The sequence below is a fragment of the Microcaecilia unicolor genome, chromosome 8, assembly GCF_901765095.1.
Source record: "Microcaecilia unicolor chromosome 8, aMicUni1.1, whole genome shotgun sequence".
Lineage (NCBI taxonomy): Eukaryota > Metazoa > Chordata > Amphibia > Gymnophiona > Siphonopidae > Microcaecilia > Microcaecilia unicolor.
In genome coordinates, this window is record NC_044038.1 from 244,814,568 (window position 1) to 244,842,256 (window position 27,689).

Genomic DNA, 27,689 nt, shown 5'->3' on the forward strand with positions numbered 1-27,689 from the left:
GGGGTGGACCGAACCGTATTTTGGGAAAAAATAGACGCCCATGTTTTATTCAACAATGTGTGAGCTGGGCGTTTTTGTTTTTCAGCGATAATGGAAAATGAAAGCGCCCAGCTCAAAAATGAATAAATCCAAGACATTTATTCGTGGGAGGGGCCAGGATTCGTAGTGCACTGGTCCCCCTCACATGCCAGGACATCAACCGGGCACCCTAGGGGGCACTTTTACAAAAACAAAAAAACAGGTAAAAGAGCTCCCAGGTGCATAGCACCCTTCCCTTGTGTGTTGAGCCCCCCAAATCCCCCTCAAAACCCACTGCCCACAAGTCTACACCATTACTATAGCCCTAAGGGGTGAAGGGGGGCACCTACATGTGGGTACAGTGGGTTTGGGGGGGTTGGACGACTAATAAGCATTAAGCAGCACAATTGTAACAGGTAGGGGAGATGGGCCTGGGTCCACCTGCCTGAAGTCCACTGCACCCCCTAACAACTCCTCCAGTGACCTGCATACTGCTGCCAGGGAGCTGGGTATGACATTTGAGGGTGAAAATAAAAAGTTGTCAAACATCATTTTTTTGTGGTGGGAGGGGGTTAGTGACCACTTGGGGAGTCAGGGGAGGTCATCCCCGATTCCCTCCAGTGGTCATCTGGTCATTTAGGGCACTTTTTGGGGCCTTATTCGTGAAAAAACAGGGTCCAGGAAAAGTGTCCTAAATTCTAGCTAAAAACGCATACTTTTTTCCCATTATCGGTGAAATGCGCCCATCTTTGTTCGGCAGATAGCCACGCCCCAGTTCCGCCTTCGCCACACCTCTGACACGCCCCCATCAACTTTGTCCGCATCCGCGACGGAGTGCAGTTGAAAAAGTCCAAAATCGGCTTTCGATTATACCGCTTTATTCATTTTTGTGAGATAAACGTCCATCTCCCGATTTAGGTCGGAACTTGGGCTTTTTTCTCGTTCGATTATAAGCAGGTTAGTATCCTGTTCCTGGATGGATAACCAAGCCAAATTGGGTATCCATTTGTGGATCAGTATCCACCATACACGGTAATTGTACAAACATGTATAGAATGTTTGTACGTTTGGGAAGCTTGCCAGGTGCCCTTGGCCTGGATTGGCCGCTGTCGTGGACAGGATGCTGGGCTCGATGGACCCTTGGTCTTTTCCCAGTGTGACATTACTGTACTTATGTAACTACTCTGTTTTTGAATGTCTGCATACAACCTTTGTATAGAGCAAGCGGTCCAATTAAAAAGTTGTGAAACACTCACCATTCTGAATATTATTCCATTGAATAATATTAAATTGACTTTTAAATTTGTTCAACAGTTGCACATTCAGTTTTTGACTGTCCCAAATCATAGGATACCAGTTAGCTTGCAAATTAATCATTTGTGCTGTATCCTGATTATTCCATACATAGTAGTGACTTTGCGTAAATAAAGTCCAGTTACAATGGCTACATGTGATATTAGCTATTGCACATAACTTCATTTGTATAGCAAATAAATGATCTTGCTGCCTTGATTAATTTTCACTCCTCCAACCTCATATCCTGTGTGGTGCAGGCTTCACACGCTGCATCTGGGATCGGTGAACTGCCAAATGGTGTCCAATGAGTACACTTAAGACAGGGCAAAACAATACCTGAAATTATAAAAGGTATATATCATTCTCTTAAGTAACATCTATCTTTATTTATACATATCCACTTATCCTTCCCTGGTTGTATCACCAGGACTGTTTTGTCTGTTCCAGCTGCAATTATTTCAGCTGGTTTTGGATTTTGTTTATCAGGATCTGTGATCCAAATCTTTGCTCCATCATTCCTGTCAGTTGAACCCAGTCCATGGTCACCTCGATCTGAGATAACCTGTGGCACTGTAATTTCTTGTATTTGGGGTGTCATGATATTTTGAAGAATTAACTGTGCAAATCTGTCTTCTTTTCCTGTATCCACATATGCTTTCCACAAATTGATCAGAATAATTTTAATTTCTCCTCGAATAATCTGCATCTATTACACCACCAAGAACATGAATTCCCTTGACCACTAAACCAGATCGTGGGGCAATTTGCCCATATACCCCAGGAGGCACCCTAATTCTAATTCCAGTAGGAATAATTTCAGGTTCCCCCTAATTGATACTAGGTTATATAGATCAGCACCTGGGGTAATTTTGTTACTTGCGATAGCAATTCAACATCTGGATAATTTTCCAACACTTCAGTGTGGTAATCTTTTTGGTTCTGCCCACATTTATTTGCAAATTTGGAGTTAACATTCAAACTTTCAGTTCTTCAAACAATTTTGTCATAAACGTTCCAGGCATTTTTATGCCACACAGATATCCAAACAACCACACCATTTGCTACCAACCAGGAGTCTGTATAAATGTGACATCACCCCTGCCCTTCGTGTTTTAGGGCCTGGAGGACAGCGTAGAATTCTGCATATTGGCTGCTTTGCCCCTTACCAGTGGTAGTTAACAGTTGAGTGGTGCTGGGGTTATTTGATACAGCTTTCCAGCAGTGCTTTTCCCCTGTGTATTTAGCTGAGCCATCCATGAACCAGACATGTTTCTTGTCCTCCGAGGAGAGGTCTTCATATGCTACTCCTCATTTAACCAATGATTCCTCCTGCAGGGATTCAGGATTAGGCCCTGTATCTGGGGAATCCAATTTGGCCACTTGCTGATGCAATGAGTCCACTCCACTGGTCCTTGTTTTGACTCACTTCTGAATGTACCACTTCCATTTAACTACATTTACTACCTGTGCATATCCTAAACAATGGGAGAGGAGAACTCATCGCCCAATTCATAATAGGAATGCGTGGACACATGTAAACTGTGGTGAAACTGGGGACTTTCATGCTTTGTGATTTGTAATACTGCCCTGACACTTTTCTTCCCTTCAGTGTACTTCCCTTGATTGGCCAGCAGGTGGTGTCTGATCTCTGCATTATAGCTGTAGCAGAGGTCTGTTTTCTTTGTAGCATATCTTCCCCAAAGAAAAGAGGAAAACCACTGAGGAGAAAAGTAACATGCATTGTCATTGGCCAATCATCCTCTGTGCAAATGCTGTGTGTCCTGATTAGCCTTGAAGCCAAAGACTTAGCCCAGAATGTGCTAGAACCCCCCAGTCTCAGTTGGGAGTGTGGAGGAAGTAGACCTCAGACCTCTGCACTGAGGAGGCCCTGTTCAACTCCTGTGAGCAGTTACTTTTCCTAAATCCTTGTTATTTTACCTCTTCCTGTTGTTTGTTTTAAAACTTTTACTGTTCACTATTCTGTTTTTTTTTTAATCAGTTTGTTAGCTCTGTTGTCCTGGACTGACTAAGAATCCTGGCAGTTTGTGTTCCCGATCTGTGAGTGTTTTCTATAAACTGTGTGACCCCCCAGGATTGCGGCTCCCAGGGTCCCTAGAAACTACTGGGGAATAACTTGCGGGTGAATTGCTCTGTGTCCAGCAGTGCCCAATAACGAGCTAATAGCTGCCTTTCAAATGTTGTATATTGTTCCCCAGCAAGGGGCAATTTTTGGGCCCAAAACCCTAGGGGGCACCTGTTGCCATTTTTGTTTTTGCTATAAACTTCAATTAAGATAAACATCAGACTCCTTCAGCCACAACTCTATGGCTGTTTGTATATCCTGCTTAGCAGACTTCAAAGCTTGAGTGCATTTTTCTGTCCAATTAAATTCAGACTTTTTCTTAGTTACAACTATAATATAAATATGCTCGATAGCAGATCGACTAGTTAGATACTACAAAACAAACAACAGATCTGCTGTCAGAAAAAGATTAATTCCTATACGCACTTAAAGCAGTGGAAAAAGCCTCAAAAATCCTTTTAAATCTTGAATTGATTCAAAAAAGATATGACGGGTCCAATAACCTTTTTCATCATCACTGGCATAAAAAACCACTGCTTGTGCTAATATTCATTCATTTATGGTTAAACTGTGATTATGTTATATTCAACACCAAATTCCACACTTATCTTTAAAGTGGATGCTTGCAGCTTAACTGCGCTGTACTCATTCACTCTCAACTGGTGCAGGGCCGACGGTGGCCAGCGTTTCGCAAGGCTGCTTCAGGGCCTCTACTGCACTATCTGTTGAAAGATATACATATCAAATCTGGAAATATTTAAATCTAAAACACTGAAAACCATAAAGAATTACCACACTCACCGGGTTGAGAGGACAGCTTCACTATATGCTTCCTTACACATTGACTTCTCTACCAAAATGGCTTCTCTATAAACGTTTGACTGACGTCAGACGCTATCGCAGGCATAGACAACTATGCAGGGGTGCTATAAGGGACTTGGAATTTGGCTCAAATTAAATATATCAGATCTCCAAATCTCAAACAGACCAATACATTTCTGTGATTCTTTTTAGGTGGTAGAAATTTAAAAATCTTTAAAAAAAAAAAAAAAGGCATTAGCCAAATCAGTTACCACATACCATCTCATGCCATGTGTTTGCATTTGTTCTACTAATGTAATCATATCTGGTACAACAGCAGTCAAAGGAGGAGTACAAAAGCATCACCATGCTGGGACAGACAAAGGGTCCATCGAGCCCAGCACCCTGTCACCGACAGCGGCCTAAAGAACAAGCAATTTGTCCCGCCCCCTCCTAGAAATAGTGTACTATTCCCTTGTCCATTCAATAACATTCTATGGCCTTTTCCTCCAGGAAGCCATCCAACCTTTTTTTGAAGTCCACTGTTAACCGCCTTAACCACCTTTTTCGGAAGCAGATTCCAGAGTTTAACTACGCGTTGAGTGAAAAAAACTTTCCTCCGATTCGTTTTAAATTTACCACACTGCAGCTTCATCGCATGCCCCCTTGCCCTAGTATTTTTGGAAAGAGTAAACAGATGCTCCACATCGACCCGTTCCATTCCACTCATTATCTTATAGACCTCTATCATATCTCCCCTCAGCCGCCTTTTCTCCAAGCTGAAGAGCCCCAGCCTCTTCAGCCTATCCTGATAGGGAAGCCATCCCATCCCCTGTGTTCTTTTTCATTTCTCTATAGTCTACTGTCATGTGCCAGCTTTCATCTGATGCCAGATTGGATTATTATGTGAGAAAGTTGTGTATCTTAATACCCCAGCTTCTAACAAATCTTGAATAGTATTTTGTATTTCATCATGTCCCCAGATAGTCTGTGTTGTTTCATCTGAACAATTTTGGTTACAGCTGGCAACTGAACTGGAGGCATTTATAACTTACCAGCTATTTCTATTCCCCAAAGATGATTTTACTGAATTTGTCTCCTATAACTCTTCATAATGTAACCCATAATCATAATGTAACAAACTGTACCTCCATCATTTACAACGTATTGTAAGCCACACTGAACCCGCAAATAGGTGGGAAAATGTGGGATACAAACGCAATAAATAAATAATAATAAATAATAATTATAGGTTGTGCATGTATGTGTAGTGGCTTGCCAAATGAATATTGCTCATCCTTTAAATTTAAATCATAAGTACATAAGTAATGCCATACTGGGAAAAGATCAAGGGTCCATCGAGCCCAGCATCCTGTCCACGACAGCGGCCAATCCAGGCCAAGGGCACCTGGCAAGCTTCCCAAACGTACAAACATTCTATACATGTTATTCCTGGAATTTTGGAGTTTTCCAAGTCCATTTAGTAGCGGTTTATGGACTTGTCCTTTAGGAAACCGTCCAACCCCTTTTTAAACTCTGCTAAGCTAACCGCCTTCACCACTTTCTCCGGCAACGAATTCCAGAGTTTAATTACACGTTGGGTGAAGAAAAATTTTCTCCGATTTGTTTTAAATTTACTACACTGTAGTTTCATCGCATGCCCCCTAGTCCTAGTATTTTTGGAAAGCATGAACAGACGCTTCACATCCACCTGTTCCACTCCACTCATTATTTTATATACCTCTATCATGTCTCCCCTCAGCCGTCTCTTCTCCAAGCTGTATAGCCCTAGCCTCCTTAGTCTTTCTTCATAGGGAAGTCGTCCCATCCCCGCTATCATTTTAGTCGCCCTTCGCTGCACCTTTTCCAATTCTACTATATCTTTCTTGAGATGCGGCGACCAGAATTGAACACAATACTCAAGGTGCGGTCGCACCATGGAGCGATACAACGGCATTATAACATCCTCACACCTGTTTTCCATACCTTTCCTGATAATACCCAACATTCTATTCGCTTTCTTAGCCGCAGCAGCACACTGAGCATAAGGTTTCAGTGTGTTATTGACGACGACACCCAGATCCCTTTCTTGGTCCGTAACTCCTAACGTGGAACCTTGCATGACGTAGCTATAATTCGGGTTCTTTTTTCCCACATGCATCACCTTGCACTTGTTCACATTAAACATCATCTGCCATTTAGCCGCCCAGTCTCCCAGTCTCGTAAGGTCCTCTTGTAATTTTTCACAATCCTGTCGCGATTTAACGACTTTGAATAACTTTGTGTCATCAGCAAATTTAATTACCTCGCTAGTTACTCCCATCTCTAAATCATTTATAAATATATTAAAAAGCAGCGGTCCTAGCATGGACCCCTGAGGAACCCCACTAACCTTCTCCATTGTGAATACTGCCCATTTAACCCCACTCTCTGTTTCCTATCCTTCAACCAGTTTTTAATCCACAATAGGACATTTCCTCCTATCCCATGACCCTCCAATTTCCTCTGTAGCCTTTCATGAGGTACCTTGTCAAACGCCTTTTGAAAATCCAGATACACAATATCAACCGACTCCCCTTTGTCCACATGTTTGTTCACTCCTTCAAAGAATTGAAGTAAATTGGTCAGGCAAGATTTCCCCACACAAAAGCCATGCTGACTTGGTCTCAGTAATCCATGTCCTCGGATGTGCTCTGTAATTTTGTTTTTGATAATAGCCTCTACCATTTTCCCCGGCACCGACGTCAGACTCACCGGTCTATAATTTCCCGGATCTCCCCTGGAGCCTTTTTTAAAAATGGGCGTTACATTGGCCACCCTCCAATCTTCCGGTACCAAGCTCGATTTTAAGGATAAGTTGCATATCACTAGCAGTAGCTCCGCAAGCTCGTTTTTCAGTTCTATCAGTACTCTAGGATGAATACCATCCGGTCCAGGAGATTTGGTACTCTTCAGTTTGCCGAACTGCCCCATTACGTCCTCCAGGTTTACCATGAAGTCAGTAAGTTTCTCCGACTCGTCCGCTTGAAATACCATTTCCGACACCGGTATCCCACCCAAATCTTCCTCGGTGAAGACCGAAGCAAAGAATTCATTCAGTCTCTCCGCTACGTCTTTGTCTTCCTTGATCGCCCCTTTTACCCCTCGGTCATCCAGCGGCCCAACCGATTCTTTTGCCGGCTTCCTGCTTTTAATATACCGAAAAATTTTTTACTATGTTTTTTTGCCTCTAATGCTATCTTTTTTTCATACTCCCTCTTGGCCTTCTTAATCTGCGCCTTGCATTTGCTTTGACACTCCTTATGCTGTTTCTTGTTATTTTCAGACGGTTCCTTCTTCCATTTTCTGAAGGCGTTTCTTTTAGCCCTAATAGCTTCCTTCACCTCACTTTTCAACCAGGCCGGGTGTCTTTTGGACTTCCGTCTTTCTTTTCTAATTCGCGGAATATGTATGGCCTGGGCCTCCAGGATGGTATTTTTGAACAGCGTCCACGCCTGTTGTACAGTTTTTACTCTCTCAGTTGCCCCCCTAAGTTTTTTTTTTACCGTTCTTCTCATTTTATCATAGTCTCCTTTTTTAAAGTTAAACGCTAACGTATTTGACTTTCTGTGTACAGTTACTTCAAGGTTGATGTCAAAACTGATCATATTATGGTCACTGTTATCAAGCGGCCCCATTACCATAACGTCCCTCACCAGATCATGCGCTCCACTAAGGACCAAGTCTAGAATTTTTCCTTCTCTCATCGGCTCCTGCACCAGTTGCTCCATAAAGCTGTCCTTGATTTCATCAAGGAATTGTATCTCTGTAGCGTGTCCCGATGTTACATTTACCCAGTCTATATTTGGATAATTGAAGTCACCCATTATTATCACATTGCCCATTTTGTTCGCGTCTCTGATTTCTTTTATCATTTCTGTGTCTACCTGCTCATCCTTTTGTACATGGAATTTCAACCCACAGTGATTCAAAGGTGTGATTTGTGTCCTGCTGAATTTGTAATCTATCTGAGTCAAGGTTCTCGTTAATATACAATGCTACCCCTCCACCAGTCCGGTCTACCCTATCATTACGATATACTTTGTACCCCGGTATGACAGTGTCCCACTGGTTATCCTCCTTCCACCAGGTCTCAGTAATGCCTATTATATCCAATTTTTCATTTAGTGCAATATATTCCAACTCTCCCATCTTATTTCTTAGACTCCTAGCATTTGCATATAGACATTTCAGAGTATGTTTGTTGTTCTTATTTGCACGATGCTTAGTACCTGACACTATTGATTTGACATCTTTTGTCTGATCTTTAGTTGTATTTAAGGGCACCTGGCCTACCACGGTCTGTTGTGCAACGTCACTATCCAGAAACCCTATCGTACCTGTTTGTGAGGTATCTTTGCAAGATACCTTTTCCCGAACCATGCGCTTTTGAGCGACTGTCGGCCTTCCCCCCATTTCTAGTTTAAAAGCTGCTCTATCTCCTTTTTAAATGCCGATGCCAGCAGCCTGGTCCCACCCTGGTTAAGGTGGAGCCCATCCTTTCGGAATAGGCTCCCCCTTCCCCAGAATGTTGCCCAGTTCCTAACAAATCTAAAACCCTCCTCCCTGCACCATCGTCTCATCCACGCATTGAGACTCTGGAGCTCTGCCTGTCTCTTGGGCCCTGCACGTGGAACAGGTAGCATTTCAGAAAATGCTACCCTAGAGCATCTGGATTTGAGCTTTCTACCTAAGAGCCTAAATTTGGCTTCCAGAACCTCTCTCCCACATTTTCCTATGTCATTGGTACCCACATGTACCAAGACAGCGGACTCCTCCCCAGCACTATCTAAAATCCTATCTAGGTGACGCGTGAGGTCCGCCACCTTCGCACCAGGCAGGCAAGTCACCAGGCGATCCTCACGTCCACCAGCCACCAAGCTATCTATATGCCTAATGATCGAATCACCAACTACAACAGCTGTCCTAACCTTTCCCTCCCGGGCAGCACTTGGAGACATATCCTCAGTGCGAGAGGATAGTACATCCCCTGGTGGGCAGGTCCTGGCTAAAGGAGTACTTCCTACTTCACCAGGGTGATGCTCTCCTTCTAGGAGACCTCCCTCCTCCAAGGTAGCACAAGGGCTACTAGACTGGAGGTGGGACCTCTCTACAACATCCCTGTAGGTCTCCTCTATGTACCTCTCTGTCTCCCTCAGCTCCACCAAGTCTGCTACTCTAGCCTCAAGAGAACGGACATGTTCTCTAAGAGCTAGGAGCTCTTTGCATCGGGCGCAAACATATGACATCTCACCAACTGGGAGATAATCATACATGTGACACTCAATGCAAAAGACTGGATAGCACCCCTCTCGCTGCTGGACTGCTGACTCCATCTTAGTGTTTTTGAGTTTTCCAATATTTTAAAACTTGCTACAGTATTAAGGATATTAGCCTAATATAAAAGTGTCTTTTACTTTATATAGTGTATTGTATGATTTTAGTATTTACTTCTTAGATGGTAATGAAATGTATTTAAAATGCTAAATCCAACTATATATTCTTTAATAGGTACTATATATTCTTTAGTAGGTACAATTTAAACAGAATATTCTCTCATGGGCAATTGACCAATCTGCATAAGTAGTTTAGTGTTGTAGTGTTACCTTTCCCCCAAACCACCTTTAGCTACCTTGTGACCTTTAAATTTCTGTAAATTTCCACATATTCAAGCCTTTTCCTCATCTTTTCTGATATTTGTACTGAGCCACTCTGAACTCTGACACGTTTATTTTTTTGCTTCCTGCTGATATGTTTCATCTTTATCAAAAAGTAATTTATTCTAACGTAATATTATTTGGATATTCAATTCACATAGCTGCTTTTCTAGTTCCCCTATTTGCTTAAACTGTTCCTCTTTTCAATCCCATAATTTCTTATAAGCTGTCAACAGCATCCATCCTCGTCAGCAGGCGCATTCTAACTGCTTCCCCTTTTCAACTGGAATTTTTTAAAAATATTAAGACACCTATATTGGTTCCCCGTTTTCTACAGAATCTTTCCAATCCTCACAGAACCTGCCATTTTCTGCCCATGTTATAGCTAATTCTCTGAATAATTCTGTATACCATCCTGGAGTACATTTTTTAACTTCCACCCTTTTAGGAAGCATTTCAGTAGTTTATGGCTTTCCTTCTCTGAACATTATATCCAGTCTGTGGTGCCAGATGTCTTGGCATGGAACGATGCCCAGAAAGGAGAGAGAGAGAGCACACAAACTTTCCTAAAGATAAATGCAGTTTATTTACAGCTAGCACCAAGCTTTTAAAAGCAAATGCAATATATATTTACTTACAGCTAATAATAAAAATACATCACCGCAATAAATGATAACATCCTGGCTCAATCACATCATTCAACTTAGGCTGTGAAAGTCCTTCCAATCAGTGATCAAAGTAAGGAGTGGTGTTATGGGAGTTTTCCAGTGATTTGTGAGCCCCAGAGATGGGACTTTGACTACTAAAACTTTTGCAGCCTAGTTAAATAATGGATTTTCTTCCTGAGTCATATCCTTCCTGTTTGAGTCAGTCGGGAATGGCTCAGACAAGCATGCTTTGCTTAATTCTTTTTATGGGTTTTCCCTTCAGTGAGCATATAGTGATCACATGTTTACTGCATGATCTGAACAAAACAACTTATATAACGTAAAGCAACTGAGCATATGCAAACTACAAGGGACAATTAAAGGACAGCAAATGTTCTAAGGGTCAGCTTTGACATGTTTACATAGTGTGAACAAGAGGGCAACAGACAGTAGTCTAGACTATTTATCACTACAGGTAGCTCACAATTCCTAATGCTCATTTTCAGCAGAGTTTATCTGTCATACATTCCCATGAGTTCTTAATCACACATTTCTGTGAAAGCCTCTGGCTTCTCATTCCTTAGTACCATGTTTGTATATGCAGTAACCATTCGTGTTCATTGTAAAAGACAGAGTTGTCTTTCAGTGTGTGCTTTTGATTTGCTTTTCCTTTCCTGGCAGTCCCTTATATTCTTTCTGCTCCTCTGGTAAGGTCCAGTACTTTTCTGCTTTTATCCTCAGCACCCACAAGCAGCTTGGCAACAAGAGGGCAAAGGAAAAGGGGATGCTCAGTTTAGATCATACATTTTAATTTTTTTTCTCATCCTGATCTCATTTAGTTCACAAATAGAAGCTACTGGGTTTATTTGTGGGTGAAAGTTTATAGGGATGTGCGATCATTTGAATTGATTTTTCCTATGTTGTTTCCTGTCATTTATAACCCAAAATAATAGGACAGCCTTTTCCTGTGTTTTCAATGTGCACTATTTCTCAAACAGGGCGCCGTGTTTGAACAAAAGGGCGCTCTATTTAAGCAATAGAAACCACTCTTTTGAAATAGTGCACACTATTGATAATACTACCTCCAAAACAACAAGAAAATCCTGTAAACAGTACAGGAAATTAAAAACAAAAGTTTATGCTAACAGTGTGTACATTTGTTTTCCACATGCATGCTAAAATTTTGTGCATAGCCCATTTTATAATAGGACAATATGTGAGAAGTTCATAAGACGCCTGTTTTGTGCCTTTATAAAGGCAACATACAGTAGACACCTGAGTGCCTTTATAAACTAGGCTTATATGATAGTGCACAAATTTATACCTGCTCCAAAGGTGGAAGTGTGTGTGTGTGTGTGTGTGTAGGTAACTATAATCTATACGTGTATACTCAAATTTCAAAGTAGACACATTCGTTGCAACTGTGTTCCTGCATTGCTGAACCCTGGGAATGTCTGCCCGAGGTTCATGTATAAGTGCATACATCTTGTCGGCACACGTAGTTATATGCACACGTTTGAGACTGTATTTCCTTGTATAAAACATACTTTAAACAAGGACAACACTTTATTGTAATATTCCCTAAGTGGTGTCTTGGCATGCATGTTGAATGCTATAAGACGTTTTGTGTGAGATTAGGCACATATTGCTCCTTAATTTTGATAATCCTTTTCCTCACTGTTGTCCTGCACTGTATGACCCAGAGTTGATTCGACAGCTTGTGAGCACCTGCCCAGTATCTACTGTATATTACGACTGAGGCTCTCCTTGAACTTACCAACGAGCAGTTTATATACTTAGGTGCCTAAATTTTTGGAAAGCACTAAAGACAGACCTGTTCAGAAGAGCATACCCCAATGACCCGACATAAAAATACCGGTCACTTGCGACACAACATAACCAAAGACTGCAACGGACATTACCTGACTCTTCTTCCCCCTTTCCCCCAACTGTTTCTTACCATACATATACCTCATTATACCACAATATCACTTTGTATTCATTCATACTATGTATTTGTTCAAACCATAATCGGCTAACACCGTTAACGGTTATATGTAAGCTACATTGAGCCTGCAAAAGGTGGGAAAATGTGGGATAAAAATGTAACAAATAAATAAACATGGATTTTAATGTCCGTTTTCTTCAGTATATCAGTCTTACTCAATAAGACAAATATTTGTCTTTCAGGTTTGTCTGCACCTGTGCCCAGAGGCAGAAAGGGAAAGAAAACGAAAAACCAGATGCTACTTCCAGAATTAAAAAATGCAGACTGGCTTGTAAATTGTAACCCAGAAATTGTCTTACACGATGATAGCTACAAGAAACATCTCAAACAACATTGCAATAAGTGAGTATAACAGCGACACACCAGAACTGCAGGAAGCAAGTATTGCAGACAGTTATTAGTGCTGGAGAATTACAGACCATGTAGCATTACAGAGGCATATGAGTTCTAAAGCAAGTACTACAGGAAATTTGCTAGCAATGCAGTAAATATTACAGGAAAACTTTTGTTTTATAATATTACAGAGATGTGTTATGACTGTCCTTAGTATTACAAGGATGTGTTAACACTGTAGTATTACAGAGATGTACTATTACTGCAGTAAGTATCTCAGAAGTATGCTAGAAGTATTACAGACATATTAAGTATAAGCAGTGTACAAAAGCAATAAAGTGACAACCACAAAGGATGTAAATATCAGAAAATGTAAATTAAAAAAATTTAAGCAATAGCAGGATAATTTATGCATGAATATATAAAAGGTAATTTGCAAAAAATGTTAAAATAATTGACAGATCAACAAGTGGTATTGTGATTTACATTTTAACACAAATACAAATCAGTAGAATAACAAATACACACAAAAATTAGAATTCAAAAACTGATAAAATAAACCAAAATGAATATGTTTCTGCGAACTGCCTTGTGAGGGGGTGGGGAGGAGACTTCAAGAGTTTCTAAGCTAAACAAGATATATATAACAAAAAAGGCACGGCAGGGAGGTTTCAAAGCCCATTATAAAAGGGAAAGTCTCTGTGGACTTGACCTTATAGATTCTCTTACAAAGTATGTGGTGTTTCTCCATTAATGAGCAAGACATCTACCATATACATGGGTGACATCATCTGATGGTGCCAGGACGGAACTGCTGAGTTCAAATTGTCACTTCATTACGCTTATTTTCCTTATTCAATGGTTTGTTTAGCTATTTTTTTTTCATTTTCTTCTAGTAGTAATCTCTAATTAATTCCATTCTTTCTCTAGTTCTTACCGAAATTGAGTTTGATCTGGCATCAGCAGTCTTCCAGATGCCAGAGAAAAAGCCAGAATTTGAGGCATACCCAGACTGTGAGAAGGAAATGTCTTTAGCAGACTTCCATGAACTAGTGGAGTGGAGGAGTGGCCTACTGATTAGAGCATTGGTCTTGACATCCAAAGGTGGCCAGTTCAAATCCCACTGCTGCTCCTTGTGATCTTGGGCAAGTCACTTAACCCTCCATTGCCTCAGGTACAAACTTAGATTGTGAGCCCTCCTGGGACAGAGAAATACCCAGTGTACCTGAATGTAACTCACCTTGAGCTACTACTGGAAAAGGTGTGAGCAAAATCTAAATAAATAAAATAAATAAATATTTGTCTGGTGCATGGGTACATCCCATAATGTCCCAGTTGCAATGGGAAGCATAACACTTTGGGAATTCCTCAATTTCCTTCAGTCCTCAGGAGATCGAGATGCTTTTGATTAAAATGAGTCATGAGGCAAAGTTCATTCTCCCTTCAAAATAAAGGAAGGTAAGGTGTGCTTATCAATGCCAAGGCAATGTAGTGCCAAGAAAGGTCCAAGAACAATGTAATCCTCCAAAAAGCGTAGTATGGAGAAGATTACAGGAAATCCAGTTGATGGAAGAATTCTTCAACACCGTACTCACTTTGCCAGTAGTACTATGGAGGGGTAATCTCCCTGGAACCACTGGTAAAGAAATTGCTACTTTGGGAGGGAATGTTCCCTATTAGTTCTGGACTCCCCCCCCCCTCCAAACTGTGCTTTACGATGCCCTCGTACAGTAGTGGAATCAGTATCCTATATTATAAAATGCACCTCCAACATTCTGAAGCTGACTGCATGGCTGAGGCATTCCTGCTCTCTGTATCCATCTCCTGAATTGACATCACTTACTTCCGGGTTCGTCACAAGCAGAAGTGACCAATCACACGAGGTTTCTCGGCTTCAGAATGTTGGAGGTGCATTCTATTAAATAGGATTGGTCAGTTCCTTGAAGCACAGCCAGAGCTCAGCGTCCTGCACAGTAACGCTCAGACACCAGAGAGAGAGGGGGGGGGCTGACACCAGAGGGGGGGGGGGGGGAGGTATCTCTGTCACACACACTCTCTCTCACAGTCAATATCTTTCTCTCACTCTCACACACTCTCACACTGTATCACATTCACTCTCTATGTGTCACACAGTCACTCACACTGTCTTGGTCTCATATACTCAGTCTCACAGAGAGTCTGTGTCTCACACACTCTCTCTCTCTCGCACACACTGTATCTGTGTGAAACACTCTCACACTGTGTCTCACATATGCACTTGCACACACTCTCATTCTCACACACACACACTCTCTCTCTCACAGACACACTCGCACCCAGACTCACTCTGTCTCACACACACACACTCGCACATTCACTCGCTCTCTCACACACACACAGTCACTCTCACATACACTCTCTCAAACATACACACTCCGAGGAAAACCTTGCTAGCGCCCATTTCATTTGTGTCAGAAATGGGCCTTTTTTACTAGTAGAATGATAAAAGAGAAAAGTTTTTAGAAAAATTATTTTGAGGATATGACAAAACCTGGCTTCCCCAACTCCACCAACTCCACCAAAATCTTTGTGAGGAATGAAGTTAAATAGTTCTCCAAAATGATTGACACATTCACTTCCAACATGCACTGTACTTGATCAATTATTCAAAATATTAGGGGCACTATGCACCATCACGTCTTTTATTCTTCAAGTAATAACATGAATTAAGAGATAATTTGGTACTTATATAATTGTTTTAAGCCACTAGTCACTTTATCTTCTGTTTCACTCATGACACGTTGGTCAATGTACACACAGGTTGTTTTATATACCTCATGGGGACACCCACTCTGCAGCTTCGAGGAATAGTCAGGACAGCTGAGGAGATCTAGATACAAACACAGACCCATCTGCAGTTCTAGGTATAGACACCTGTACATAATGTCCTGGTAGATGTACCAGAAAAATGTCCCAAAAAACAAGAACATACAGTAAACATTATACTCTTAGCATTGCTTTAATGTAGTCAATCAGAAAGTACAGAACTATGGAAAAATAATTTTTTTAAATGTGTTTTAACAGACATACAAGGTGGATGAGATAATGGAGATGTTTTCCCATCTTTGTGTCTGCCAGAGTCAGCTTGTTCTAGGCACTCCTGATAAAAGAAACATGCTTTTGTACCACTTAGAGAAATCTCTCGTACAGTAGAATATATGTAGCTTAAAAAGACAATACTTCAGCAGTGTCAGCCTAGGCCCAAAGCCTGATGTTGAGTAGAATAGCCACAGTTTTTTCCGGCATTCATCAGCTTGGTCTGATGAGGTGTTGTGTGCTGTGAATGGGTATTCATCTTTCCCCTCTATGATAGTACTAGCCTTTGAGCCCGTAAAAACGGGCTAGTAAAGGAGGGGGGGGAGGTTTGAAAGCACCCCCCCCCCCCCCGGAGTCCCCTCCGCCACCCCTCCACCCGGGCCGGGTACCTGGCTTCACTATTCAAACCGCTGGAACGCAACACGCAGCTCATCTGAGCTGCGGTCGGCCTTCCTTCTTCTCTGCGTGTGTTCCACCCTCGTGTGACGTAACGTCGGCGAGGGCGGGACACAGGCAGGTAAGGAAGTCCAACGGCGTTATGGCAGCTCAGATGAGCTGTGTGCTGCGTTCCGGCAGTTTGAATAGTGAAGCCAGGTACCTGGCCCGGGTGGAGGGTGGGTGGCGGCGGCGACTCCGGATGGGTGGGGGGAGTGGTAGCGGCAACCCTGGGAGGGGGGAGTGGTGGCGACGGCGGTTCCCTCACTCGCAGGTGCGCAGGTTCCCTCTCTGTCACGCCCCCGTCATCACGTATTGACGCGGGGGCGGGACAGAGAGGGTCTCTACTGCGCATTTGTGAGTGAGTACGCCTCTTGCCATTTATATGTTTGATGATGATTTTGAAACTTTGATTATTGATTTGGGTGATTTATGTTCCTTGCTGTACCACTGGGCGCTATTTCATAATGGTTTGTTGACTTTTCATGTTTCTAAATAAAGGGTTTGTAAAACCACATAAGTGATAAAACTATGGAACAGCTCTGCAGTAACTATGTATTACGGGACATACCAACAAAGCAATACCTACTGTTAACTGGTTTTCTTTTCTAGAGTCCTTTTGCGTGTTCGGATGCTGTATTACCTGAAGGCTGAAGTATTAGGGGAAGCAGCTGATAAAGCTTTGGGAGGAGCCTCAGCTAGGTAATAGAAAAATCCTCTTTACCAACCTAGGAGTGCTTGATTTTTCAGGGAATTAATTTATATGTTTGAAACGACATTCACAATCAAACGTGAATGCTTTTTATATTTCAACATTTTTTATTGATGGTACAGTCAACTTAACAATCAACTCTCTCAATATAAAACCAGTACAAAACCAAACAGACCAGTAAGTAACAGGATAGCAAATATACCATCATACATTTTTAGTTTCTCCCCTCTTACGCTACTCGTACTTAATTCAAATATTGTAACATTTCTCATTCCCCCCTGTACAAAATGAAACTACCCTCCCCCCCAAAAGACAGTATCCCTCTATCCACAAGATCACCATATACTCCCCTCCCCCCCTTCCGCCTCTCTTTCCCCCTCCCACACGCGAATGCTTTTTAATAGTCTTACTTTTGGTTTGCCATTGTCTTATGGAGGTAATTTTGTAAAAGGATTCTTGTCAAAGTTCCAGAAAATCGCCTATTTTATAGAAGCATCACAGGCACCCAGAACCCTCAAGCACGAATTTACACCTAGTGTGAAGAAAGAGTGTAAATTTATGCATGTACATGCATATTTTATAAAGTAAGTGCATACATCCCAATTCTGCCCCTCTTCCATCCAACTTAGGACTTCTTGGAACTGGCACTAATAAAGGTTTTCTGTTTGTGTCTTGCTATATCTGATCGTATGTGACAGTCAGTTGTGAAATTCCTGACTCTGGATTTACAGGTGTGGAAAGGTTTTTAAACTTGATTGGAAAAAGACATTTTGGGAAAACTTTCAAAAGGTCTAGTCTCATACAGGCAGGTAAATTTACCTATTTAAAAAATGTAGTCACTCAATAATGGAGCGACCTTAGAAGTGCGTACTGTGAATGGGTTAGTGCAGTTAAAATTATGTATGTTTTCTTTATGCCTGAGCAACTGAGGGCTTTCTTAGATTCAAAGAAAGTTATTACTGGTAATGTCTGATTTCTTAATATAGGTTGTATTTTGAATTCGGGATGGGAGAATTCACATTATGCCCTTTCATTTATTATTTCTTGTATTAATCTCCTAATAGTATATTGCCCACCTCCCTCAATATTGTGATCTAAGGAAGAGGAATGATGGTTTTTTTTCTTTGTGTTTTTCCAGATGGTTATTGCTCTGTATTGCTTTAACAATTGTTTTCTTTTAATACGTTATCTTAAATTATAAGAAAAAATGTGATAAAAACAAGAGACGATTGCATAAGGCAGTACGATGTTGGTGGAAAGATGGATCCTCCATTACTAAAAATGAGTATTATGATATGCTGAATACATATCACATGTTAGAATCAGTAAAAAGAAAAGGGGAGACCTATTTTGAGCAAACAATTCTGCTAGCATTTGGAGGTGAATTCATCAAGTAGCATTAGGGTCTTAAAATGCTTGATTTGGCCTTTAAAGTGACTTAAACAACCCTAAAGCCACCTGACCAAAATTGTTTATTTAAAAACATGATATATAAAGCAGGTCAAGGTGATTTACAGAGTTAAAATAATATAATACAAAGATTGAAAAGAGCTACATAATAATAACGGAAACATGATCCCTACTGGTAGTCACCTGAGACTACCGATAGGGGCACCATTTTACTGAAGGCACTGGATTGGGCCTCGCTTCTGTCTAAAGACACCCGCACCCCCCCTCCAGGACCGCCAGTGTTTTCAAAGGTAGTCCCTGTGGGGCTACACCCATGTGGGGGAGTGGGCAGTCTTCAAGTAAATAGGAATTCAAGTAAACATGAATCTGTTGGGGGGGGGGGGGCATTCTCTGCTTGTCTGGGAGCATGAGGCCGCAGCTTTGCAGCCCAATGCTACCAGGCTGTGGGAAAAATGCTTCTTCCGAGCTGGCTCACCAGCAGCGTTTTTCTTTTAAAATGAGATGCAGCAGCCTGTGATAATAAGATCCCACAGGTTTCTGAATCCAGTGGTGAATCAAGGTGCGGTAAAAGGTGAACTTTTGCCACACCTTGATGAATATTCCCTCTTAATAGACCACATGAGCTTTGCATTGGAACGGATATGTTCTCATTTTACCAAAAGAATTAGCTGACTTTTTTGAGATCGAGAGTGAGTGTTTTTGTTCTCAGAACATGGGTGTAAAATCTCCAGATGATGAAATTGGTAGTCATAGAAAATGAAGTAACATAGTAGATGATGGCAGAAAAAGACCTGCACGGTCCATCTAGTCTGCCCAACAAGATAAACTCATATGTGCTACTTCTTGTGTATACCTTACCTTGATTTGTATCTGCCATTTTCAGGACACAGACTGTGGAAGTCTTGCCCAGAACTAGCCCCACCACCCAAACACCAGCCCCGCCTCCCAATCTCGGCTAAGCTTCTGAGGATCCATTCCTTCTGCACAGGATTCCTTTATGTTTATCCCACGCATGCTTAAATTCCGTTACCGTTCCGAAGTCTGCCCCCCTTCACTCTCATATCATGTCCCCTCGTTCTACCGCCCTCCCATCTGCAGAAAAGGTTCGTTTGCGGATTAATACCTTTCAAATATTTGAACGTCTGTATCATATCACCCCTGTTCCTCCTTTCCTCCAGGGTTTACATGTTCAGGTCAACAAGTCTCTCCTCATACGTCTTGTAACGCAAATCCCATACCATTCTCGTAGCTTTTCTTTGCACCACTTCCATTTTTTTTTACATCCTTAGCAAGGTACGGCCTCCAGAACTGAACACAATACTCTCCAGGTGGGGCCTCACCAACGACTTATACAGGGGCATTAACACCTCTTTTCTTCTGCTGGTCACACCTCTCTCTATACAGCCCAACATCCTTCTAGATACAGCCACCGCCTTGTCACACTGTTTCGTGAAGTAAGTACTACTGGTGCTAATAGCAACATTAGTGTACCGCCTGCAAAATAAAAATATGGAAAATGTTTTTAAAAAGAGCTGCGTTGAATTTAGGCTTATTGCACAGGAAAGTCTTGCATTAACATGTGCTAAGCCCAGATTTTAACACCCTTTGGTAGATGGGTGTTTGGTGTTATATTTGTAAGATTAATGAGAAAAACAAAATATTATTTGTCAGCTTTTTATGGAGAAGGAAGGAAAGACTAAGTGCGTCTACAGAATGGTAATATTCAAGGGGCTTCTAAATGGAAGGCCAAGAAACCACTTTTGTATCCTTTTATTTCTCAGGGATTTGGATGTCCTGTTGCCTGACATTGATTATATGGAGATTCCGGTGGGTTGGTGGAATGCAGAGGCTGATAAATCTCTTCTCATTGGTGTGCATAAGCATGGTAGGTTTTTCAAGAAGAGTATCTCTTGTGTCACAAATTAATGTATGACCTCTTTGAGGTAGAGGTAAAAAAGGCTTTCCTAAATCATAAAAACACATTGGCTATAGTGATCATAATGCAATCAGTTTTGACATAATGAAGGAAGGATGTTAAGTAGAAACTATTATAGTAGCATTTAAGCAGTGGCATTCCGTGCTTGGCTGACACCCGGGGTGGATCGCCGCTGTACGCACCCCCCTCCCGGGTGCAGTGCAACACGGCGCCCCCTAGCATGGAACGGCACCCCTCCTGGCGTCGGCACCCCCCCTGGCGTGGACCCTAACCCCCCTCCCCCGGCGCAGCGCCTCTCACTCCTCCCGACAGTCCCCACCTGCCTACCAGCTGAGCTCCGGCCGGCACCTCCAATCTGCAGCGCTGCTGACTTTAAATGAAGAAAACTGTCTCGTCGTTGACCCTTCACTCACTGAGTCCCGCCCTCAAGGAAATAGGAAGTTATATCAGAGGGCGGGACTCAGTAGTGAAGGGCCAACGACGAGACAGTTTTCTTCATTTAAAGTCAGCAGCGCTGCAGATTGGAAGTGCCGGCCGGAGCTCAGCTGGTAGGCAGGTGGGGACTGTCGGGGGGAGTGAGAGGTGCTGCGCCGGGGGGGGGGGTGGTCGGGGGGAGTGAGAGGTGCTGCGCCAGGGGGGGTGGATGGAGCACCCCCCCCACCCGTTGACACCCGGGGGCGGACCGCCCCCACCGCCCCGCCCTTGCTACGCCACTGCATTTAAGTTTAAAAAGGGAGACCACAATAAAATATGGGACTTGAGGAAAACAAAATGCTAAAATAAGCAGTTGTGAGAATTAAACATTTATATGATGTATGGAGATTGTTTAAAAATGAGAAACAAAAAGCAGGGAGGAAAGTCCTCACGCAAAACAACAGCAATGAAAACAAAAAAGTGAGGACAAGTTGAGGAGGAAATCCCCCCCAAATTAAACTTTATTGGTGATCAAATAACGACCTGACACGGCCGTGTTTCGGCATCAAAGCCTGCATCAGGGGTCAAACAAATCTATACGAAAATAAAATTAAAATAAATTGACAGTTACAATGTAGACAAAAAATTAGATCAAAAGTAATAAAGATAAATACATATAAAACAGTGACATATATAAAGAAAAATTCTTAATGTTGTATGGATGAGCATAAAAAGTATTTATATATTAAAAAATGAAAAAATGAACAGGAAGAGCAACTGTAAATCAAATCATATGATACGGGTTGGTTTGTTTCGTGATAATCAGACCATAAATGTTGGAGTAAGATGAGTAATAACAAAATTAAAAAATAATAAATAATTTTAAAAAATAGTAAATAAATAAATGATAGATAATAAAATGTGTGGAAAATTTTTTAAAGGATTTTTGATCAATATGACTATGTAAATATTGGAGTGTAGGAGTGGGTAGGAAAAATAATCATGAATGAATAATGGTGGATACATTTTTTATAAAGATTGCGTTTATCAAAAAAAGATTTTTAATCAGTATGACTGTGTAAATGTTGTTTGTGAATGAGAAACATAACTTTTTAAATAATGAACATTTTTAGATAAGTTATATGCATGCAAAATGTACCTTCTTAGGTTGTCGCTTGATAAAAAACCAAAGAAAATATGGCACAGGAACTTCTGTAAACAATCAGAATACAAAAAGAATATTAGAAACAAAAACTGAAAGCATAAGGACCTACCGTGATGTTAGGAAATATTGTGTGAGTACTACTAATGTTAAGGAATATGGTGTGAGTGCTACCGTAGTGTTGAGAAACATAATATAAGTGCTGGTGCTAAACAATTATCAAATTGATAAATGAATGTTTGAATGAATTTCAAAAGTGTATAAAGCGAATGCTACATACCTGTAGAAGGTATTCTCCGAGGACAGCAGGCTGATTGTTCTCACTGATGGGTGACGTCCACGGCAGCCCCTCCAATCGGAAACTTCTCTAGCAAAGTCCTTTGCTAGTCCTCGCGCGCCCACGCGCACCGCGCATGCGCGGCCGTCTTCCCGCCCGAAACCGGCTCGAGCCGGCCAGTCCAGTATGTAGCAAGACAATACACTTCAAGGGAAGACTCAACTCCAAAGGGGAGGCGGGCGGGTTTGTGAGAACAATCAGCCTGCTGTCCTCGGAGAATACCTTCTACAGGTATGTAGCATTCGCTTTCTCCGAGGACAAGCAGGCTGCTTGTTCTCACTGATGGGGCATCCCTAGCCCCCAGGCTCACTCAAAACAACAACCATGGTCAATTGGGCCTCCCAACGGCGAGGACATAACTGAGATTGACCTAAAAAAATTTACCAACTAACTGAGAGTGCAGCCTGGAACAGAACAAACAGGGCCCTCGGGGGGTGGAGTTGGATCCTAAAGCCCAAACAGGTTCTGAAGAACTGACTGCCCGAACCGACTGTCGCGTCGGGTATCCTGCTGCAGGCAGTAATGAGATGTGAATGTGTGGACAGATGACCACGTCGCAGCTTTGCAAATTTCTTCAATGGAGGCTGACTTCAAGTGGGCTACCGACGCAGCCATGGCTCTAACATTATGAGCCGTGACATGACCCTCAAGAGCCAGCCCCGCCTGGGCGTAAGTGAAGGAAATGCAATCTGCTAGCCAATTGGATATGGTGCGTTTCCCTACAGCCACTCCCCTCCTATTGGGATCAAAAGAAACAAACAATTGGGCGGACTGTCTGTGGGGCTGTGTCCGCTCCAGATAGAAGGCCAATGCTCTCTTGCAGTCCAATGTGTGCAGCTGACGTTCAGCAGGGCAGGAATGAGGACGGGGAAAGAATGTTGGCAAGACAATTGACTGGTTCAGATGGAACTCCGACACGACCTTTGGCAAGAACTTAGGGTGAGTGCGGAGGACTACTCTGTTATGATGAAATTTGGTGTAAGGGGCCTGGGCTACCAGGGCCTGAAGCTCACTGACTCTACGAGCTGAAGTAACTGCCACCAAGAAAATGACCTTCCAGGTCAAGTACTTCAGATGGCAGGAATTCAGTGGCTCAAAAGGAGGTTTCATCAGCTGGGTGAGAACGACATTGAGATCCCATGACACTGTAGGAGGCTTGACAGGGGGCTTTGACAAAAGCAAACCTCTCATGAAGCGAACAACTAAAGGCTGTCCTGAGATCGGCTTACCTTCCACATGGTAATGGTATGCACTGATTGCGCTAAGGTGAACTCTTACAGAGTTGGTCTTAAGACCAGACTCAGACAAGTGCAGAAGGTATTCAAGCAGGGTCTGAGTAGGACAAGAGCGAGGAGCTAGGGCCTTGCTGTCACACCAGATGGCAAACCTCCTCCACAGAAAGAAGTAACTCCTCTTAGTGGAATCTTTCCTGGAAGCAAGCAAGACGCGGGAGACACCCTCTGACAGACCCAAAGAGGCAAAGTCTACGCTCTCAACATCCAGGCCGTGAGAGCCAGGGACCGGAGGCTGGGATTCAGAAGAGCCCCTTCGTCCTGCGTGATGAGGGTCGGAAAACACGGTTCTTCGGAGGATAACTCCAGAAGAAGAGGGAACCAGATCTGACGCGGCCAAAAAGGAGCAATCAGAATCATGGAGCCTCGGTCTTGCTTGAGTTTCAACAAAGTCTTCCCCACCAGAGGAATGGGAGGATAAGCATACAGCAGGCCCTCCCCCCAATCCAGGAGGAAGGCATCCGATGCCAGTCTGCCGGGGGCCTGAAGCCTGGAACAGAACTGAGGGACTTTGTGGTTCACTCGAGATGCGAAGAGATCCACCAAGGGGGTGCCCCACGCTTGGAAGATCTGGCGCACCACTCTGGAGTTGAGCGACCACTCGTGAGGTTGCATAATCCGGCTCAGTCTGTCGGCCAGACTGTTGTTTATGCCTGCCAGATATGTGGCTTGGAGCACCATGCCGAGATGGCGAGACCAGAGCCACATGCTGACGGCTTCCTGACACAGGGGGCGAGATCCGGTGCCCCCCTGCTTGTTGACATAGTACATGGCAACCTGGTTGTCTGTCTGAATTTGGATAATTTGATGGGACAGCCGATCTCTGAAAGCCTTCAGAGCGTTCCAGATCGCTCGCAACTCCAGGAGATTGATCTGTAGACCGCGTTCCTGGAGGGACCAGCTTCCTTGGGTGTGAAGCCCATCGACATGAGCTCCCCATCCCAGGAGAGACGCATCCGTTGTCAGCACTTTTTGTGGCTGAGGAATTTGGAAAGGACGTCCCAGAGTCAAATTGGACCAGATTGTCCACCAATACAGGGATTCGAGAAAACTCGTGGACAGGTGGATCACGTCTTCTAGACCCCCAGCAGCCTGATACCACTGGGAGGCTAGGGTCCATTGAGCAGATCTCATGTGAAGACGGGCCATGGGAGTCACATGAACTGTGGAGGCCATGTGGCCCAGCAATCTCAACATCTGCCGAGCTGTGATCTACTGGGACGCTCGCACCCGCGAGACGAGGGACAACAAGCTGCTGGCCCTCGTCTCTGGGAGATAGGCGCGAGCCGTCCGAGAATCCAGCAGAGCTCCTATGAATTCGAGTTTCTGCACTGGGAGAAGATGGGACTTTGGATAATTTATTACAAACCCCAGTAGCTCCAGGAGGCGAATAGTCATCTGCATGGACTGCAGGGCTCCTGCCTCGGATGTGTTCTTCACCAGCCAATCGTCGAGATATGGGAACACGTGCACCCCCAGCCTGCGAAGTGCCGCTGCTACCACAGCCAGGCACTTTGTGAACACCCTGGGCGCAGAGGCGAGCCCAAAGGGCAGCACACAGTACTGGAAGTGACGTGTGCCCAGCTGAAATCGTAGATACTGCCTGAGAGCTGGCAGTATCGGGATGTGTGTGTAGGCATCCTTCAAGTCCAGAGAGCATAGCCAATCGTTTTGCTGAATCATGGGCAGAAGGGTGCCCAGGGAAAGCATCCTGAACTTTTCTTTTACGAGATATTTGTTCAGGGCCCTTAGGTCTAGGATGGGACGCATCCCCCCTGTTTTCTTTTCCACAAGGAAGTACCTGGAATAGAATCCCAGCCCTTCTTGCCCGGATGGCACGGGCTCGACCGCATTGGCGCTGAGAAGGGCGGAGAGTTCCTCTGCAAGTACCTGCTTGTGCTGGAAGCTGTAAGACTGAGCTCCCGGTGGGCAATTTGGAGGTTTTGAGGCCAAATTGAGGATGTATCCCTGCCGGACTATTTGAAGAACCCACTGGTCGGAGGTTATGAGAGGCCACCTTTGGTGAAAAACTTTCAACCTCCCCCCGACTGGTAGGTCGCCCGGCACTGATACTTGGATGTCGGCTATGCTCTGCTGGAGCCAGTCAAAAGCTCGCCCCTTGCTTTTGCTGGGGAGCCGAGGGGCCTGGCTGAGGCGCACGCTGCTGACGAGAGCGAGCGCGCTGGGGCTTAGCCTGGGCCGCAGGCTGTCGAGAAGGAGGATTGTACCTACGCTTACCAGAAGAGTAGGGAACAGTCTTCCTTCCCCCGAAAAATCTTCTACCTGTAGAGGTAGAAGCTGAAGGCTGCCGGCGGGAGAACTTGTCGAATGCGGTGTCCCGCTGGTGGAGAGACTCTACCACCTGTTCGACTTTCTCTCCAAAAATGTTGTCCGCACGGCAAGGCGAGTCCGCAATCCGCTGCTGGAGTCTATTCTCCAGGTCGGCGGCACGCAGCCATGAGAGCCTGCGCATCACCACACCTTGAGCAGCGGCCCTGGACGCAACATCAAAAGTGTCATACACCCCTCTGGCCAGGAATTTTCTGCACGCCTTCAGCTGCCTGACCACCTCCTGAAAAGGCTTGGCCTGCTCGGGGGGGAGAGCATCAACCAAGCCCGCCAACTGCCGCACATTGTTCCGCATGTGTATGCTCGTGTAGAGCTGGTAAGACTGGATTTTGGCCACGAGCATAGAGGAATGGTAGGCCTTCCTCCCAAAGGAGTCTAAGGTTCTAGAGTCTTTGCCCGGGGGCGCCGAAGCATGCTCCCTAGAACTCTTAGCCTTCTTTAGGGCCAGATCCACAACTCCAGAATCATGAGGCAACTGGGTGCGCATCAGATCTGGGTCCCCATGGATCCGGTACTGGGACTCGATCTTCTTGGGGATGTGGGAATTAGTTAGAGGTTTTGTCCAGTTCGCAAGCAATGTCTTTTTGAGGACATGGTGCAAGGGAACAGTGGACGCTTCCTTAGGTGGAGAAGGATAGTCCAGGAGCTCAAACATTTCAGCCCTGGGCTCGTCCTCCACAACCACCGGGAAGGGGATGGCCGTAGACATCTCCCGGACAAAGGAAGCGAAAGACAGACTCTCAGGAGGAGAAAGCTGTCTTTCAGGAGAGGGAGTGGGATCAGAAGGAAGACCCTCAGACTCCTCGTCAGAGAAATATCTGGGGTCTTCCTCTTCCTCCCATGAGGCCTCACCCTCGGTGTCAGACACAAGTTCACGAACCTGTGTCTGCAACCTCGCCCGGCTCGACTCGGTGGAGCCACGTCCATGATGGGGGCGTCGAGAGGTAGACTCCCTCGCCCGCATCGGCGAAGCTCCCTCCGCCGACGTAGTCGGGGAGCCCTCCTGGGAGGTGGCCGCAGTCGGCACCGCACGCGGTACCGACGTCGGGGACCTCACCCCGGGCGATGGGCCAGCCGGCGCCACGCTCGACGGTACCGGAGGCGCAGGGCGCAACAGCTCTCCCAGAATCTCTGGGAGAACGGCCCGGAGGCTCTCGTTCAGAGCGGCTGCAGAGAAAGGCAAAGAGGTCGATGCAGGCGTCGACGTCAGAACCTGTTCCGGGCGAGGAGGCTGTTCCGGGCTGTCCAGAGTGGAGCGCATCGACACCTCCTGAACAGAAGGTTAGCGGTCCTCTCGGTGCCGATGCCTGCTGGGTGCCGACTCCCTCGGCGACCCAGAGCTCTCGGTGCCGACGCGGGGAGGCGACCGGTGTCGATGCTTCTTCGATTTCTTCCGAAGCATGTCACCGGAGCTCCCCGGCACCGACGAGGAGGACGTAGAATCCAGCCGTCGCTTCCTCGGGGCCGAGGCCGAAGGAGGTCGGTCTCGGGGGGGCTGTACCGCAGGAGCCCTCAGGGTAGGAGGAGACCCACCCGAAGGCTCACCGCCACCAGCAGGGGAATGGACAGCCCTCACCTGCACTCCTGACGATGCACCACCGTCCGACGACATCAGCAGACGAGGTCCCGGTACCACCGACGTCGATGCAGCTATCCGATGTCTCGGCGCCGATGCAGAGGCCCGA

The 27,689-nt window shown here is 44.5% G+C and overlaps 1 protein-coding gene across 2 annotated transcripts in view; it reads left to right on the plus strand.

Annotated features, from left to right (window-relative positions):
• The window catches only part of CHD6 (chromodomain helicase DNA binding protein 6), a 218,829-nt gene that overhangs the window by 108,986 nt on the left and 82,154 nt on the right, over positions 1–27,689 (plus strand). For both annotated transcript variants that reach the window (XM_030212950.1, XM_030212951.1), the window contains 3 exons: positions 12,732–12,891; positions 17,005–17,094; positions 20,296–20,399. In XM_030212950.1, coding sequence (XP_030068810.1) covers positions 12,732–12,891; positions 17,005–17,094; positions 20,296–20,399 — 354 coding nt within the window. The remainder of the gene's footprint in view (positions 1–12,731; positions 12,892–17,004; positions 17,095–20,295; positions 20,400–27,689) is intronic.